The sequence below is a fragment of the Pan paniscus genome, chromosome 1 (assembly GCF_029289425.2).
Source record: "Pan paniscus chromosome 1, NHGRI_mPanPan1-v2.0_pri, whole genome shotgun sequence".
NCBI classification, from domain to species: Eukaryota; Metazoa; Chordata; class Mammalia; order Primates; family Hominidae; genus Pan; species Pan paniscus.
The window spans coordinates 94308916-94327339 of record NC_073249.2 but is presented as its reverse complement, the minus strand read 5'-3'; the positions used below and the strand labels follow the sequence as shown (position 1 = coordinate 94327339).

Sequence of the window (18424 nt, the reverse complement as noted above, 5' to 3'; positions counted from 1 at the left end):
GGCAGCAAGACCCTGTCTCTAAAAAAAAATTAAAAATAATAATTAAAAAAACTAGTTGTATTTCTATATATTTACAATGAGCAATCTGAAAAGTAAATTTAAAACAATTCTGGTTGCAATAGCATCAAAAAATAAAATACACAGGAATAAATTTAAGGAGGTGAAAGGCTTGAACACCACAAATTTTATAAAATATTGCTGAAAGAAATTAAGGAAATCTTAAATAAACAAAAGACATCCCACATTCCTGGATTTCAAGACTTCATATTAAGATGACAACACTACCTAAAGTGATCTGTAGATTCAATGTAATTTCTATCAAAATCCCAACATTATTGTTTAAAGAAACAGAAAACCCCATCCTAAAATCCATATGGAATCTCAAGGAACCCCAAATAGCCAAAACAATTTTGAAAAATAACAAAGTTGGAAGACTCACACTTTCTGACTTCAATTTACTACAGGCCAGCCATGATGGCTCATGCTTATAATCCCATCACTTTGGGAGACCAAGGCAGGAGGATCACTTGAGCCCAGGAGTTTGAGGTTGCAGTGAGTAGCGTAGCCTGGATGACGGAGCAAGACCCTCTCTCTTTAAAAACAAACAGGAAGGGCACGGTGGCTCACACCTGTAATCCCAGCATTATGGGAGGCCGAGGCAGGCAGATCATTTGAGCTCAGGAGTTTGAGACCAGCCTGGCCAACATGGTGAAACCCTGTCTCTACTAAAAGTACAAAAACTAGCCGGGCGTGGTAGCAGGCACCTGTAATCTCAGCTACTTGGGAGGGAGGCTGAGGCAGGAGGCAGGAGAATCACTTGAACCCAGGAGGCAGAGGCTGCGGTCTCAAGCCGAGATCATGCCACTGTACTCCAGCCTGGGCGACAGAGTAAGACTCCATCTAAAACAAACAAACAAACAAACAAAGAACTTACTACAAAGCTACAGTAATGAAAACAGTGTGGTACTTGCAGAAAGACAGACATATGGACCAATGGAATGGAAAGGAAGAGTCCTAAAATAAACTCTCACATATATGGCCAATAATTTCTTTAACAAAGTTGCCAAAACCATTCAATGAAGAAAAGATACTCTCTTCAAGAAATGATGCTGAGAAAACTGAATATCATGTAAAGGAATGAAGCTGGACCCTTACTTTAAACCATATACAAAACTTAAATACAAAACGGATCACAGATCTAAACATAAGAGCTAAAACGATAAAACCCTCAGGAAAACATAGGGTGAAGACTTTCACAACATTGGATTTGGCAGTGATTTCTAGGCTATGACACTAATAATACAGGTAATAAAGGAAAAAATAAATTGGACCCGGTTTTCATCAAAATTGAAAACTTTTTTTTGCATCAGAGGACACAAAAGGAAATTAAAAGACTATCCACAGAATGAGAGAAAATATTTTTAAAATCCTATATACAGATTATATGAAGAACCTGGACAATTCAACAACAAAACACAATTCAAAAGTAGTCAAATAATTTGAACAAACATTTCTTCAAAGAAGATACACAAATGGCCAATAAGCACATGAAAAATTGTTCAACATCATTAGTCGTTAAGAAAATGCAAATCAAAAACCACAATGTGCTACAGCTTGAGAACGGGGGCGGTGGGGGGGCGGTGGGAGGAAGGAAAGAGAGAGAAGGGAAGGAAGAAAACAAAAGGAAGGGGAGGGAAGAGAGGGGGAGAGGCAGAGAGAGGGAGCGGGAGAGGTAGAGGGGAGACGGGGAGAGGAAGGAAGAAAGAAAAGAAGGAAGGAATGGAGGGAGGGAGGGAGGGGAGAAAAATTAAGAAAACCTCATGAAGACTCAGAGAAATCAAAAACTCATGCATTGCTGATGGGATATGAAACAGTATAGCCACCGTAAAAGTGTACAGTTCCTGAAAGCGCTAAATAAATAATTACCGTATGACCCAGCAATTCTATTCCCAAGTAAATACCCAAAAATTCAAAGCAGGAATTTGAATAGATAACTGTATGGCAACATTCACTGTAGCATTATTCACAATAGCCGAATAGTGGATGTGAACCAAGATTCCATCAAGAGATGAATGGATAAAAAATAAAATGGTGGCTGGGTGTGGTGGCTCACGCCTGTCATCCCAGCACTTTGGGAAGCAGAGGTGGGCGGATCACCTGAGGACAGGAGTTTGAGACCAGCCTGACCAACATGGAGAAACCCCATCTCTACTAAAAAATACAAAAATTAGCCGGGAATGGTGGCACACGCCTGTAATCCCAGCTACTCAAGAGGCTGAGGCAGGAGAATTGCTTGAACCCTGGAGGCGGAGGTTGCAGTGAGCCGAGATCGCGCCATTGCACTCCAGCCTGGGCAACAAGAGTGAAACTCCAACTCAAAAAATAAATAAATAAATAAATAAAAATAAAGTGGTATATCCACACAATGGATTATTCAGCCATGAAAAGGAATGAAGTTTTGGCACATGCTACAACATGGTTGCACCTTGAGGACATTCTGGTAAATGAAATAAGCCAGACACAAAATAACAAATATTGTATGATTACACCTATATGAGTTAGCTAGGATAGGCAAATTTACAGTTGCTAAAAGTACATTAGAATTTTTTGGGGGGTGAGATGGAATTTCGCTTTCGTTGCCCAGGCTGGAGTGCAGTGGCGCAACCTGAGCTCACTGCAACCTCTGCCTCCTGGATTCAAGCGATTCTCCTGCCTCAGCCTCCCAAGGGCTGGGATTACAGGCACCTGCCATCATGGTTGGCTAATTTTTTGTATTTTTAGTAGAGACGGGGTTTCATCATGTTGGCCACGCTGCTCTCAAACTCCTGTCCTCAGGTGATCCACCTGCCTCAGCATGGCAAAGTGCTGGGATTACAGGCGTGAGCTACCACGCCCGGCAAGTACATTAGATATTACCAGTCGCTGCAGACAGAAGAAATGTAAGATATTATTTAATGGTTATGGAGTTTTAATTTGGGATAATGAAAAAGGTTTAGAAGTAAATTATTTTGGCTGGGTGCAGTGGCTCACACCTGTAATCCCAGTACTTTGGGAGGCTGAGGTGGGTGGATCACCTGAAGTCAGGAGTTCGAGACCAGCCTGGCCAACATGGTGAAACCTCATCTCTACTAAAAATACAAAAATTAGCTGGGTGCGGTGGTGGGCGCCTGTAATCCCAGCTACTCAGGGGGCTGAGGCAGGAGAATAGGAGAATCGCTTGAACCCGGGAGGCGGAGGTTGCGGTGAGCCGAGATCGCACCACTGCACTCCAGTCTGGGCGACAGAGTAAGACTCTGTCTCAAAAAAAAAAAAAAAAAGAAAGAAAGAAATGATTTCACATAAATTTTTAAAGCTAATAATGAAATACCCTAAAAATCACTGAATTTAAATGGGCGAACTGTATGGTATATGAATCATATCTCAATAAAGATTTCTCTTTTTTCGGTCAGACACAGTGGCTTACACCTGTAATCCCAGCACTTTGGAGTTTTGCCTTTAAAAATTGCATAAATAGGCCAGGTGTGGTGGCTCATGCCTGTAATCCCAGCACTCTGGGAGGCTAAGGTGGACGGATCACCTGAGGTCAGGAGTTTGAGACCAGCCTGGCCAACATGGTGAAACCCCGTCTCTATTAAAAACACAAAATTAGCTCGGTGTGGTGGTGGGTGCCTGTAATCCCAGGTACTCAGGAGGCTGAGGCAGGAGAACTGCTTGAACCCAGAAGGGAGAGGTTGCCATGAGCCGAGATCACACCATTGCACTCCAGCCTGGGCGACAAGAGCAAAACTTAATCTCAAAAAAATAAATAAATAAAATTTTAAAATAATTTTACAAGTACAAATACATACATGGTTATGCTATTAACTTACATCTTTGACAAGCCTCGGGGCTTATTTTAAGGCTCACAAAAACAAACTATCTGGAAATAACATAGAAAGATTAAAATCAAACTCCCGGAAATACATATATAGGATAAAAATTAATAGGGAAATGAAAATATTGTCAATAACCACATATTGTTAGGAATTCTACTTACTCGTTTTGAAGGACAGTGTTCATTCTTTTCATCCGTCATCTTTCCACTTTTAAGTGCTTTCCTTGGGTGCTTAATAGTTGTTTTTATGGCAGGTCGACATACATAGTTCTCCAAGTTCTTTGGAGGTTTTTTAGTTCTCTTAGCCTGGAGGCCAATTTTCAATTTTAAATTTCCCTCTGAAAAGTTTGTTTCTTTCACTGAAAACTGTTGCTGTGCATCAGTCAAACCATCATCTTTCCCAGCTTCGATGTTTCTTTCTCGATTCCGTTTGCGAAGGTCCTCTTCCTCCTTTGTGTTTTTTTCTAGCTCTACTTCTCTCTTACTGACCACTGTGCCAGTACTGATGGCAGAAGGACTCTTTCTTGAAAAACCTTCGGAATCAGAACCCAATCCTAACATAGCAGTATTTCTAGGGTCCATCACAAGCGTATGTTATTGCCAAGGAATCTTATGAAAATTTTACAGAACTGTGTTCCATAAAAAACAAGGATCTCCAAAACTCGAAACCAGCATCTTTCTCTGCAGAACAGATCATAACAAAAATTTATCAGAAAAGAGGCAACTACTGATTAACATAAGTAATGGGTATAGGGGAAGACAAGGAGGTCAACAACTACCCAAAAAAAAAATCACAGTTAGATCGAAATGTTAATTCAAAATAGATGTAAATCCATTTAGTTATAAATACATTTAAAATTCAGAATAAGTTTATCATTCTACAGATATCATAAACAAGCCATAGTGGTATGGTGCAAATGCAAATTTAAGAATCACCAAGAAGCTTCTGAAACTTACAGTCAAGCAAACATTGCCTAAAATAAAAATAACTTCATATATTCTCGCACTCATCAGTTTTAAAAGAATATATTCCCCACTCTTCTGCTGAAGTACACTTTTATTTCCTACAGTTTTATTGAAGGTAAAAAATCATCTTTTTTTGATACTCCATTGACTATGTGATTATTACACATTGTATGCCTGCATCAACATATCACGTTCACCCCATAAATATTTAAACACGCTATGTACCTATAAAAATTCTTTTTAAATTATCTCTTAGGCTGGTTTCAGTATTCCAAACTTTTAGAAGAGATTATCAGGCTTTTTGAGGTTAGGACTCTCTGATGCAGGAACTTATGCAGATATTATCTTTGTTGTTAGGATACAATTCAACTCTGAATCATTCACTTGTCCATTCAAAAAATATTTCCAAACATCTATCATATGCCAGGCATCATGCTACACTCTGAAAATACAGTATTCAACAAAATGAACCCAGTTCCTAAATTTTAAGGTTTATACTCTAGTGAGAAGGGCAAACATTAAGCAAATATTTATACAAATAATCACTGTTGTTATAAGAACCTTAAAAATCAGCAATTTATTTTTACAAGTTTTCCTAATAGCAAATACTCAGTAGGCATGTGTCAATTCCCCAAATACACAAAATGTTTTAAAACTAGCGTGCTAATTTATTATTTTACAATAGGTGATACACCTAATCTCAGAATCTCCACAAAGCACTCCCATTTTAAATATAAAGATCCTCAGGAAACCAGATTACCATAAAATCATTAGGGAGATTAGTGAATTTTTTTTTTTTTTTTTGAGATGGAGTCTCGCTCTGTCGCCCAGGCTGGAGTGCAGTGGCGCGATCTCAGCTCACTGCAACCTGCGTCTCCTGGGTTCAAGAGATTCTCCTGCCTCAGCTTCCCGAGTAGCTGGCATTACAGGCACAAGTCACCATACTCACCCGGCTAATTTTTGTATTTTTAGTAGAGACAGGGTTTCACCATGTTGGCCAGGTTGGTCTTGAACGCCTGACCTCAGGTGATCCGCCTGCCTTAGCCTCCCAAAGTGCTGGGATTACAGGTGTGAGCCACCGTGCCCAGCCAGAGACTAGTGAATATATTAATAAAACCAAAACAAAACAAGTCAGTATTCTTGAAGACTGACAGACTAGTCTTCATGTCAAACATATGTCTGACTCAAGATCTAGAACTAGTATCTGGAAAATGGAGAACATCTTGTCCCTTAGAAAGTTCCATTTATGAAGTAGAATATTTTAAACGATGTGCCCTGAGACTTTTCATTACAACAAGAGAGTAAGATTCTTGGCCAGGCATGGTGGCTCACACCTATAATCCCAGCACTTTCAGGGGCTGAGGTGGGTGGACTCTTTGAGCCCAGGAGTTTGAGACCAGACTGGGCAACATGGCAAAATCCTGTCTCTAAAAAAGTACAAAAATTAGCAGGGTGTGATGGCACACACCTGTAGTCCCAGCTCTCAGGAGACTGAGGTGGGAGATCACTTGAACCTTGAAGGTCGAGGCTGCAGTGAGCTGTGATCAAGCCACTGCACTCCAACCTGGGCAACAGGGCAAGACCCTGTCTCAAGGGAAAAAATAAATAGTTGTCTTATGACTTCTACAAGGAATGTAAGTAAAATACCTCGCCCAATCACTGGCACATAGCGAGGGCTCAATAAAAGGTACTGGCCGGGTATGGTGTCTCATGCCTGTACTCTCAGCACCTTGCGGGGCCAAGGCAGGTGCATCACTTGAGGTCACGAGTTCGAGTCTAGCCTGGTCAACATGTCGAAACCCGTCTCTACTAAAAGTACAAAAATCAGCTGAGTGTGGTGGCAGGTGCCTGTAATTCCAACTACTCAGGAGGCTGAGGCATGAGAATCACTTGAACCTGGCAGGCGGAGGTTGCAGTGAGCCAAGATCATGCCATTGCACTCCAGGCCAGGTGACAGAGCAAGAAAAAAAAAGGTGCCAATACTTTAGTAGTAGTAGGAGCAGCAGCAGTGTTTATAAGTACTCAACAAATATTGGCCGATTGGGTAACTCCTTAGCTTGTTATTGCTCCATTCAATCATATAAACAGCTGGAAAACTAATCTTCCAATCATTTCACTCTGATGATTCTTGTCTACCATTTCATGTATTAACATTTCACAATGGCATTCAAGGCTTTTAATAATCTCACTCTCCTCTAACTATTCAAACTTGTTTATCTTTACTTCCCAACACACACCCACTATCATTTAGTCAATTCACTTTTCTTTACTGTCCCTAACAAATCATGTTCATTTCTGCTTATGTGTCATATAAACATACACACTCTCCCTTTAAACATACAAAGTAGGCTGGGCATGGTGGCTCATGCCTGTAATCCCAGCACTTTGGGAGGCTGACGGGGCGGATCAGGAGGTCAGGAGATCGAGACCATCCTAGCTAACACGGTGAAACCCCATCTTTTAAAAAAAAATACAAAAATTAACCAGGCGTGGTGGCGGGCGCCTGTAGTCCTAGCTACTCGGAAGGCTGAGGCAGGAGAATGGCGTGAATCCGGGAGGCAGAGCTTGCAGTGAGCCGAGATTGTGCCACTGCACTCCAGCCTGGGCAACAAAGCAAGACTCCGTCCCCAAAAAAAAAAAAAAAAAGTACAAAGTTAGCTGTGCACAGTAGCTCGCACCTACAATCCCAGCACTTTGGGAGACTAAAGTGGGAGGATCGCTTTAGCCCAGGAGTTCAAAGCCAGCATGGACAACACAGTGAGACCTCATCTCTACAAAAATAAAAAATTAGCCAGGTGTGTGGTGTCATGTGCCTATAATCCCAGCCACTCAAGAGGCTGAGGTGGGAAGATGGCTGGAGCCCAGGAAGTTGAGGTTACACTGAGCCGTGATTGTACCACCACACTCTAGCTTGGGCAACAGAGCAAGACCCTGTCTCAAAAAAATAAATACATAATTAGGGAAGGGAGAAAAAATAAATAATAAAATGCTGTGTATAAAAAGTAATTAAAATAGCCCAAATGTTTTTTTAAAAATAAATAATAATTTTAAAAGTTCAAATCCTGCCTGGGCACGGTGGCTCACGCCTGTATTACTGGCACTTTGGAAGGCTAAGGCAGGAAGATCACTTGAGCTTAAGAGTTTGAGACCAGTCTAGCAAACACAGCAAGACCCTCTCTCTACAAAAAATAAAAAATTAGCCCAGCATGGTGGTGCACACCTATAGTCCCAGCTACTCAGGAGGATGAGGCAAGAAGATGGCTGCAGCCTAGGAAATCGAGGCTGCAGTGAGCCATGTTCATGCCACTGGACTCCAGCCCGGGCAACAGAGCGAGACCCTATCTCAAAAAGTAAATTAAAAAAATAAACTCTAAAACAAAAAATAAAAAGTACAAAGTCCTATCTTCTCCATGATGGGCTCACAATCCTGAAGTCCAAAAAACTCTGAAATCCAAGTTTTTTCAAAACCTAGTGATAAAACTTGACACGGACCCATTTTAGTCTTAATTACCCTAATTTCCATGAATAATGATAAATTACAATGCAGAAGTATTAATGGGCTTAAGTTAGTAAGGGATGCTACTACTCCCAAACACCACTGTGCCAGTTCACCCAATCTACATTTCTAAAAGCCAAAAAAAAAAAAAAAGAAGAAGAAGAAAAATAAAAAAGAAAAACGTGTAACACTTGCAGGGAATTTTTTTAAAAAGAAAAAAACTTACGGCACCAACATTTGGGTAATGGATTCTAGACCTATGTTCTCAGACCTATATTTAAGCTTGCACTGACCTGATCCATCCCTGAATATTTATGATCCATATAAGATCACAATTAGGGCAATTAACTTTTTTTCTTGTTCTGTATTTGTCAGCTATACCCCTCAACAGATTAAGTCCTCCCACCTCCCATCCCACCCCCTCAGATACCAAAATCTGAGGATGCTCAAGTCACTTATATAAAATGGTATGGTATTTGCATACAGCCTATACACATTCTCCTGTATATCTGAAATCATCTCTGGATTACTTATAATACCTAACATAATGTAAATGATATATAAATAGTTATTAAACTGTACTTTAAAATTTTGTATAATTTTTTATTATTGTATTGTTATTTTTAATTTTTTCTAATATTTTTCATCCGCAGTTGGTTGAATCCACAGGTGCGGAATCACAGATAGAGAAGGCCAACTGTATAGTTAAAATATAAGCTTCATGAGGATAGGAACCTCTTCTGGCTTGCTCACCACTGTAACCCCAGCAGCTGAAACAATGAATAGCACAAATTTTAGTACCCAATAAATAGCTGAATAAATGAATGAGTGAATTTTAAGGTTCCCGTAGCTTCTAATACAATGATTGGCATGTAGCAAATGTCTTTTTTCCTGTTTTACATAACTTTATCTTGTGTTACAATGAGAAAACTATACACAAGTTTTTTAATATGTTGATTATATTTCACATAGGTGGTTTTCTGTAAATTTACTAAAATATCCTAATTTCAGCACTAACATACTTCCAAATCATATTTTATACATCTTCTGTCTCTGTACCATCACAGCTAGTCTAAGAAAAACAATAACACTCAATGATCTCATTTTATATTCCTGACCACTAACTCTGAGTAAGCCCTTGGTGCTGCCAATACACTTCCCTAATCCATTCCCTCTACCACTCTCCTAAAAAACTATTTCATCCCATCTCCCCTTTCTTCATTGTCACTAATTTTGCTTCCTATCTGATCACAGCAATAGTCAGATAGGAAGCAGTAACAAACAGAAGAAAAGTGCCACAAGTGCCCACCATATATCTACCTACCTTCCTACCTGTGTCTGTTCCTATAGTCTGGCTGCCTTCCTATCACAATATATAAACGACCTCTCCTTTCAACCTCTTCATTTAGGCAACTATCTCCTTTCTCTCTCACATCATCCATTTCTCATATTTCCTCTGAATAATGCCAATAAGCCTGAAAACAAAAACATACTATAATATCTCTCATGAAAGAAAATTCCTCTTAGCCGAGCAAGATGGCTCATGCCTGTAATCCCAGCAGTTGGGAGGCCAAGGCGGGCAGACCTCACTTGAGGTCAGATACTCAAGACCAGCTTGGCCAACATGGTGAAACCCCATCTCTACCAAAAATATAAGAAATTAGCCAGGTGTGGTGGCGCATGCCTGTAATCCCAGCTACTCAGGAGGCTGAGGCAGGAGAATTGCTTGAACCCGGGAGGCAGAGGTTGCAGTGAGCCAAGATGGTGCCAACTGCACTCCAGCCTAGGTGACCAGCGAGACTCCGTCTCAAAAAAAAAAGAAAAAAAAAATTCCTCTTGACTCCACATCCTCCACCATCTTCCCATTTCTCTGTTCCTCTTCACAACAAAATTGTTAGAATTCTCTATATTGTCTATTCTCCCTGACCTCCAATCCTTGCTTTTTTTTTCTCTTGAACATACTCATTATACTTTCACTGCCACCCCTCCACAGAAACTGCTAGTCAAGGTCACCAACAACCTCCACATTGCTAAGAAGAATGATCAATTCTCAGTCCTCTCATCTTACCTGACCTATCAACAGAATTTGGCACAGCTAAACAGCTCCCTCGCTACTTCACTTGACTTACGGGATACCTTTTTTTTTTTTGAATCAAGGTCTCTCTCTGTCACCCTGGCCAGAGTGCAGTGGCACAATCATAGCTCACTGCAGCCTCAAAATCCTGGGCTCAAGTGATTCTCCTGCCTCAGACCCCAAGTAGCTATTCCAAGTAGCTAGAAATACAGGCATGTGCCACCATGTCCAATTTTTTTTCACTGTTTTAGAGACAGGGTCTCACTAGGTTGCCCAGGCTAGTCTTCAAGTCCTGGCCTCAAGCAATCCTCCGACCTCAGACTCCCGAGTAGCTGGGATGACAGGCACGAGTCACCATGCCCAGCTCTGGGACTCCTCTCTTGATTGTTCTTCCTCACTGGCTAGTCACCCTCTGTCTCCTTTGCAGGTTCTTTCCTTCCTCCATGACCTTTAAATACTGGAGTGACGCAGGGTACCCGGACCTCTTCCTTTTTCTATCTACACTCAGTTCCCAAATGACTAGATCCAGTCTTACGGCTTTAAATTTCATCTAACATTGATGAGTCACAAATTTCTATCTTCAGATAGAGACTAGCTGAGACCTCTTTCTGGAACTTCAGATTCACATATCTAAATGCTTACTTGACATACTGACTGGATTGTGTAATAGATAGGCACTTAACATGTTTAAAATCAATTCATCTTTGCCAACTGCCCCAAATCTATTCTTCCTACAGGTTTCATTTCAAAATATGGTAATTCCAAAGAGAAATATTTAGGCCAAAAATCTCTACCCATCCTTAATTGCTTTTTCTCTCAAACCCCTCATGTCCTTTTGGTCAGCTAAGTTTGTCAGCTTTACCTTCAAAATGTATGCAGAATCTAACCAGTTGTCATTACTCTGACAGCTATCAGATCCAAGTGATGATAAATATGTGAATGGATTATTGCAATAGCTTTTTTTTTTCCTTTTTTTAAAGAAAGAGGTTTATTTAAAGGAATTGCTCACATGATTATGGAAGCTGGCCAGTCCCAAAATCTGCAGGGTGGGTCAGTGGCAGGCTGAAGACCCAGGAAGACCCAATGTTTTCATTCTGCTGGCAGACTTGCCTCTTACTGAGGAGAGGTCAATCTTTTGTTCTGTTAATGCCTTCAGTTGAGTAGATGAAGTTCCTCCCCAACATTATGGAGGGTGATCTGCTTAACTCAAAGTCCATTGATATATTGATTTTTTAATATATTTAACTTTTATTCTAAGTTCAGGGGTACATGTGCAGGTTTGTTACGTGGGTAAACTTGTGTCATGGGGGTTTATTTCATCACCCAGGTATTAAGCCTAGTACCCATTAGTTATTTTTCCTGATTCTCTCCCTCTTCCCACCCTCCACCCTCCAATAAGCCCCAGTGTGTGTTGTTCCCCTCTATGTGTCCATGTGTTGTCATCATTTAGCTCCCATTTATATGTGAGAACATACAGTATTTGATTTTCTGTTCCTGCATTAGTTTGCCAAAGATAATGGCCTCCACTCCATCCATGATCCTGCCAAGTAGATGATCTCATTTTTTTTGTGGCTCCATAGCATTTCATGATGTATATGTACTACATTTTCTTTATCCAGTCTACCATTGGTGGGCATTTAGGTTAATCCCATGTCTTTGCTATTGTGAATAGTGCTGCAATGAAGATACGCATGCATCTGTCTTTATGATTTATATTCCTTTGGGTATATACCCAGTAACGGGACTGCTGAGTCAAATGGTATTTCCGTTTTTAGGTCTTTGAGGGATGACCACAGTCTTCCACAATGGCTTAACTAATTTACACTCCCACCAATAGTGTATAAGCACTCCTTTTTCTCTGCAACCTTGCCAGCATCTTTTTTTTTTTGACTTTTTAATAGCCATTCTGAATGATGTGAGATGGTCTCACTGTGGTTTTGATTTGCATTTCTTGAATGATCAGTGATGTTGAGCTTTTCCTCATGATTGTTGGCTGCATGTATGTCTTCTTTTGAGAAGTGTCTGTTCGTGTCCTTTACCCACTTTTTAATCATTTTTTTTCTCATAGATTTGCTTAAGTTCCTTACAGATGTTGATATTAGACCTTTGTCAGATGCATAGCTTGCAAAATGCAACATGCTTCTAACTGGTTCCTTGCTTCAACCCTCATATCTCTTCCAGTCTTCTCAATTCAGTTGCAGGGTGATCCTTTCAAAGCCTGATTCAGATCATGTCACTCCTCTGCTCAAAACCCTTTCGTAGGCTTCCTATCTCCCTCAAAGCAGAAGCCAAAATTTTTTAAATGGTCTGAAGATCCAATTTAATTTGTCCTAAAGTCCTCTCTACCTCTCTTCCATCGCCTACCAGTCTCCTCACTTAGTTCCAAGAAGGAGGTACAAAAGTTTCCCTTCTGGCGGAGATTGCAGTGAGCCGAGATTGCGCCACTGCACTCCAGCCTAGGTAACAGAGCAAGACTCTGTCTCAAAAAAAAATTAAAAAAAAAAAAAAAAAAAAGAAGTTTCCCTTCTGTTTCTCAAACACAACAAAAATACTCTTTACCTTGGGACCTTTGCACTTACCATTCCGCTTGACAGAACACCCTTTCCCCAGATAATTGCATATCTTGCTCTTTCACTTCCTTCATATCTTTGTCTAAACGTAATTTTATAGAAGAAGCATTTCCTAAAAAAAACACCTATCCCCCCACCACCCTCTACTCACATTCAGTATCCTATTTTATTCTCATACTCTTCTTACCACCTGGTGTACTATATATTTGTTGTGTACATCTTTCCATTGAAATTTGAACTCTACCAGGAAATAGACTTATCAGTTTGGTTCACTGCTATATCCCAGCACGTAGAACACTAGCTGGCATATAGTAGGTGTTCAATAAATATTTGTAGAATTAATTCCCTGACTTATGTGGGTTATATTTTACGAGCTTCAAATTGTCCCCTTTCTAGGCCGGGCTCAGTGGCTCACGCCTGTAATCCCAGCACTTTGGGAGGCCAAGGCAGGCAGATCACTTGAGGTCAGGAGTTTGAGACCAGCCTGGCCAACATGGTGAAACCCCGTCTCTACTAAAAAAAAAAAAAATACAAAAATTAGCTGGGCATGGTGGCATGTTCCTGTAATCTCAGCTACTCAGGAGGCTGAGGCAGGAGAATTGTTTGAACACAGGAGGTGGAGGTTGCAGTGAGCCAAGACTGTGCCACTGCACTCCAGCCTGGGTGACAGACCAAGACTCTGTCTCGGGAAGGAAAAAAAAAAAATCAAAAAATTAGCTGGGCATGGTGGCACGTGCCTATCGTCCCAGCTACCCAGGAGGCTGAGGTGGGAGGATCACCTGAGTCTAGGAGGTCGAGGCTGCAGTGAGCCATGATCACAGCACTGTACTCTAGCCTGGGCAATCAAACAATAAGCTGGGTATGGTGGGACACACTTGTAGTCCTAGCTACTCCAGAGGCACTCCAGCCTGGCCAACAGAGTGACACTCTGTCTCAATCAATCAATCAATATTAAAAAATTAGCTGGGTGTGGTGGGACACACCTGTAGGCCTAGTTACTCTGGAGGCTGAGATGAGAAGATCACTTGAGCCCAAGTGTTCGACACTGGAGTGAGCTAGAATCGTGCCACTGCACTCCAGTCTGGGCAATAAAGAGAGACCCCCATCTCAAAAAACAGATGTAACAAAAAACCCACAACATTTTACAATTTAAAAAAAAAAAAGAATTGCTTTTATATTCATTACTCACAAATGCATACATTTTAAATTTTCCCATTACAATTTTTGTAACAAAAGAATTCCATGTCTTAATATGTATAGCTGCAAAATTTATATGTATAAATGAAGAATTTCAGCATTTTTCCAAAGAATTCTTTTTTTTTTTTTGAAACAGAGTCTCCCTGTCACCCAGGCTGGAGTGCAGTGGCGTGATCTTGGCTCACTGCAACCTCCGCCTCCCGGGTTCAAGCAAAGAATTCATTTTTTATCTGCACTTAATTCCCTTTCAAAACATTACAGAGAAAGGTTTGACAGAAACATGATTCTCATTTTAAAAATGAAAAAAAATTAAAAAACTTAATCCAAGTGACACATATTATTACATAAATAGCAGAATACCAATAAACTGAAAAGAGATTTGAAAACATTTATTTCCCCCCCTAAAAATGTATATGAGAAGACAGAAATACTACATTTCCCTAACATGATCAAGGAGAAAAACGAACAGTATGCTTACAGGCATATTTTGAGAATCCATTTAGGTAGTAAAACTGGAAAATCATGATTGGCAAACCCCACATACCAAATTTAAGAGTTTCTAGTCAAGATAAACCCAAATTCTGAAGATATTTCACAACAGAGTGCTTTTTGTCTGCTGAATGTAAACTGCTTAAAAAACAGTCCCTACAGCAGCTGCCAGAATGCTGTTTTTTGAACTTTCAAAGCAATGTTCTTTGAAAATATCATTCTTTCAGCTTTTGGAAAAATATCTAAACAATCTAGGTTTTCCATCCAGGGGCAAGGATGCCATGTTGTAACACAACTTATTTTGGTTTCTACTACAATATATTCAACTTAAAATACATTTCCAAGGAAAAACACAGACCTAAGATTGCTAGAATCTCTTCACTCAAACAGGCAAACTCAATATTCATCTCACATGCAATTTTGGGATTTATGTTTTCAAATCTCTGGAACAATGTGGAACAGTCTGGTCCAAATTCAAAGGAAAGTAACACTGTACCTACAGCATTAAATACTTTTGCACAAATCATTACAGCATTAAGTAAACTCTTTAGAAAATTACTAACTATATATTTTCAAAAAAGGAAATTACTAATTATATTAATAGGACATATACATTGTATAAAAACAAAGTATGATAATCTAACAATATGTTAAAAACTACCTACAAATTTACAAATACATATTCTCTACAAAATGAAGACCTCTATCCACCCCCACACCTGCCATTCTAATCCCACATCCAAGTAACAAACAGTGGATTTGATAAAAATTAACTAATACACTGCTATTAATATAGTGGTCTGGGCTGGGCATGGTTGCTCATGCCTATAAATCCCAGCACTTTGGGAGGCTGAGGCGAGTGGATCACCTGAGGTCAGGAGTTCAAGACCAGCCTGGCCAACATGGTGAAACTCCATCTCTACTAAAAATACAAAAATTAGCCAGGCGTGGTGGCAGGTGCCTGTCATCCCAGCTACTCAGGAGGCTGAGGCAGAAGAATCACTTGAACCCAGGAGGCAGAGGTTGCAGTGAGCCGAGATTGTGCCACTGCACTCCAGCCTGGGCAACAGAGCGAGACTCTGTCTCAAAAAAAAAAAAAAAATTATATATATATATATATGCACACATATATATGTGTATGTATATATATGTATGTATGTATATATGTATATGTATGTATGTGTATATATGTGTGCATATATATGTGTGTGTGTACATATATATGGAGAGAGAGAGAGAGTGTGTGTGTGTGTTGGTGGGGAAGGTCTGGTCTGAGATACAGAACTACTCTGGAAGACAACTATGTTTGGAAATCATTTTATATGTAAATACCCCATCTATTTTCAGGGGTAGAAAGGGAATAGCCATGCTTTGATGGAACACTATTCAGCAAAACAATATAAAATCAACCAAATTTTTTTAAGTACTACAAATGAGTCCTCACAGTGAATTTAGCATCAGTAAAAGTAATAAAATACTTACTGAGTTCTTAGTATGTACAAAGCTCTATGCCAAATGTTTTACATATATTATCTCATTTAAGGCTCACAATCAGCATGTGGTAGTTACTATTATTATTCCCTTTTTAGAGATGAAAAGACAGGCTAGTGGCCAATAAAAGGCAGAAACAGGTCTGTTTCGCTCCTCTTAACCACTATGCTTTGCTGCCTCCCAAAGATCATCTTTAGGCTGGGCATGGTGGCTCACACCTGTAATCACAGCACTTTGGGAGGCCGAGGCGGGTGGATCATGAGGTCAGGAGTTTGAGACCAGCATGGCCAATATGGTGAAACCCCGTCTCCACTTAAAAAAAAAAAAAAAAAATTGGCCAGGCGTGGTGGTGCGCATCTGTAGTCCTAGCTACTCGGGAGGCTGAGGCAGAAGAATCACTTGAACCTGGCAGGCAAAGGTTGCAGTGAGCCCAGATCGCACCGCTGCACTCCATTCAGCCTGGATGACAGAGCGAGACTCCGTCTCAAAAAAAAAAAAAAAAAAAAAAGATCATCTTTAGTCTCGATCTTATTATTTCTCTCTGCTACATTTGGCATATTTGCTACGTTTGAAACTCTTTGGTTTCTATGATACATTCTACTGGTTCTCCCAACACCTCTCCAACCATTTCATCATTTCCTTTATGGATTCATCATTCTTAATCTATTCCTTCATTCATTCAACAAATGTTTTCTGAGAGCCTCAAAATATGTTTTGAGAATTGTGACACACACTGTAGATACCGTCATGAGTAATACAAACATGGTCCTTGGTCTCATGAACTTTAAGTGCTTTCTTTCCTTTAAATTTTTTTATTATTATTTTTATGTATGTATTTATTTATTTATTTTCTGAGAGTTCCCAGCTGCTTGAGCCCAGAAGGTCAAGGCTATAGTGAGCCATGGTGGTGCCACTGCACTCCAGGCTGGAAACAGGCCGAGATCCAATCTCAAAAAAGAAAAAAAAAAAAAATTTGGAATTCACAAAGAAGGTATTAAAGGGCTCTGAGAAGGACAATAACAAGATACAAGCCTACATTTTGAGAAACATCTGTTTGCTGAGGAAGGAAGATTATTACAAAGACAGCAAAAGTTGGTTCTGGAATACCAGTCATAATATCAGCATACTAGATTAGGATGGTAACACTGGAAATAGAGAAAAACGGGTGTATTTAAGAGACATGTTAGATATTTGTCAATATAATGTGAGAGGATGAGGGTGGAAAAAACTGAAGACTTGAGCAAATGGTAAATGGTATGGTGGTACCATTTGGAGACTCATTCAACAAATATTTACCGAGTTATATATCAAGAACTGGAGATACAATAGTACAAAATATAGACAAAAACCCTTGCTTTGTGGGGCCAATATTCTAGAAGTATGCCAGGATGAGACAGAAAGGGAAGATCAAAGGGTTCAGTAATAAGTACATTAAATTTTAGGTACCTGTGAAACATTTAAGTGGAAAGTCAAAGAGAGAGCTGAAAATATATGTATATGCTATATACAGAGGGAGGCAGTGTAACAACATACAAATGAAAAAGTTAATGTAATTTTATAAGATTTTTAGCCTGGAAGAACAATGAAGAACAATTCTTTTTCTTTTTAGATAAGTAAACCTATTTAAAATTGCCATGTTATAGATTAAACAATGCAGGCAGATTGTCAGCTTAAAACAAGTAAAATCTGGCCAGGTGCGGTGGCTCACACCCATAACCTCAGCACTTTGGCAGGCCAAGGCAGGTGGATCACCTGAGGTCAGGAGCAAGACCAGCCTAGCTAACACAGTGAAACTCTTTTCTCTACTAAAAATACAAAAATTAGTGGGACATGGTGGCACACGCCTGTAATCCCAACCACTCGGGAGGCTGAGGCAGGAGAATCGCTTGAACCCAGAAGGCAGAGGTTGTGGTGAGCCAAGATCGTGCCATTGCACTCCAGCCTGGGCAACAATAGTAAAACTCCATTAAAAAAAAAAAAAAAAAAAGTAAAATCTAACTTGTCTTATCTGAGGATTTTTTTTTTTTTTTTTAAGACTGGGTTTTGCTCTGTTGCCAAGACTGGAATGCAGTGGCATCTTCTTAGCTCACTGCAGCCTCAAACTCTGGAGTTCAAATGATTCTCTCACCTCAGCCTCCCGCGCAGCTAACAGGGGGCAAGCCATCATGCCTGCTCATCTACAAGTAATTTTTGTTTTCCTTTGTGATCTTTATTAAACATGGCTAGAGACTTTTTATTTCTAAACATCACAACATTATTTCTTAACA

General features: G+C 39.9%; 1 protein-coding gene across 7 annotated transcripts in view; it reads right to left on the bottom strand.

Annotated features, from left to right (window-relative positions):
• ASH1L (ASH1 like histone lysine methyltransferase) overlaps positions 1–18424 on the bottom strand; it is a 227669-nt gene that overhangs the window by 181832 nt on the left and 27413 nt on the right. For all 7 annotated transcript variants that reach the window (XM_063604700.1, XM_063604699.1, XM_063604702.1 and 4 more), the window contains one exon: positions 4037–4555. In XM_063604700.1, the coding sequence (XP_063460770.1) occupies positions 4037–4456 (420 nt within the window). In that variant the 5' untranslated portion in view covers positions 4457–4555. The remainder of the gene's footprint in view (positions 1–4036; positions 4556–18424) is intronic.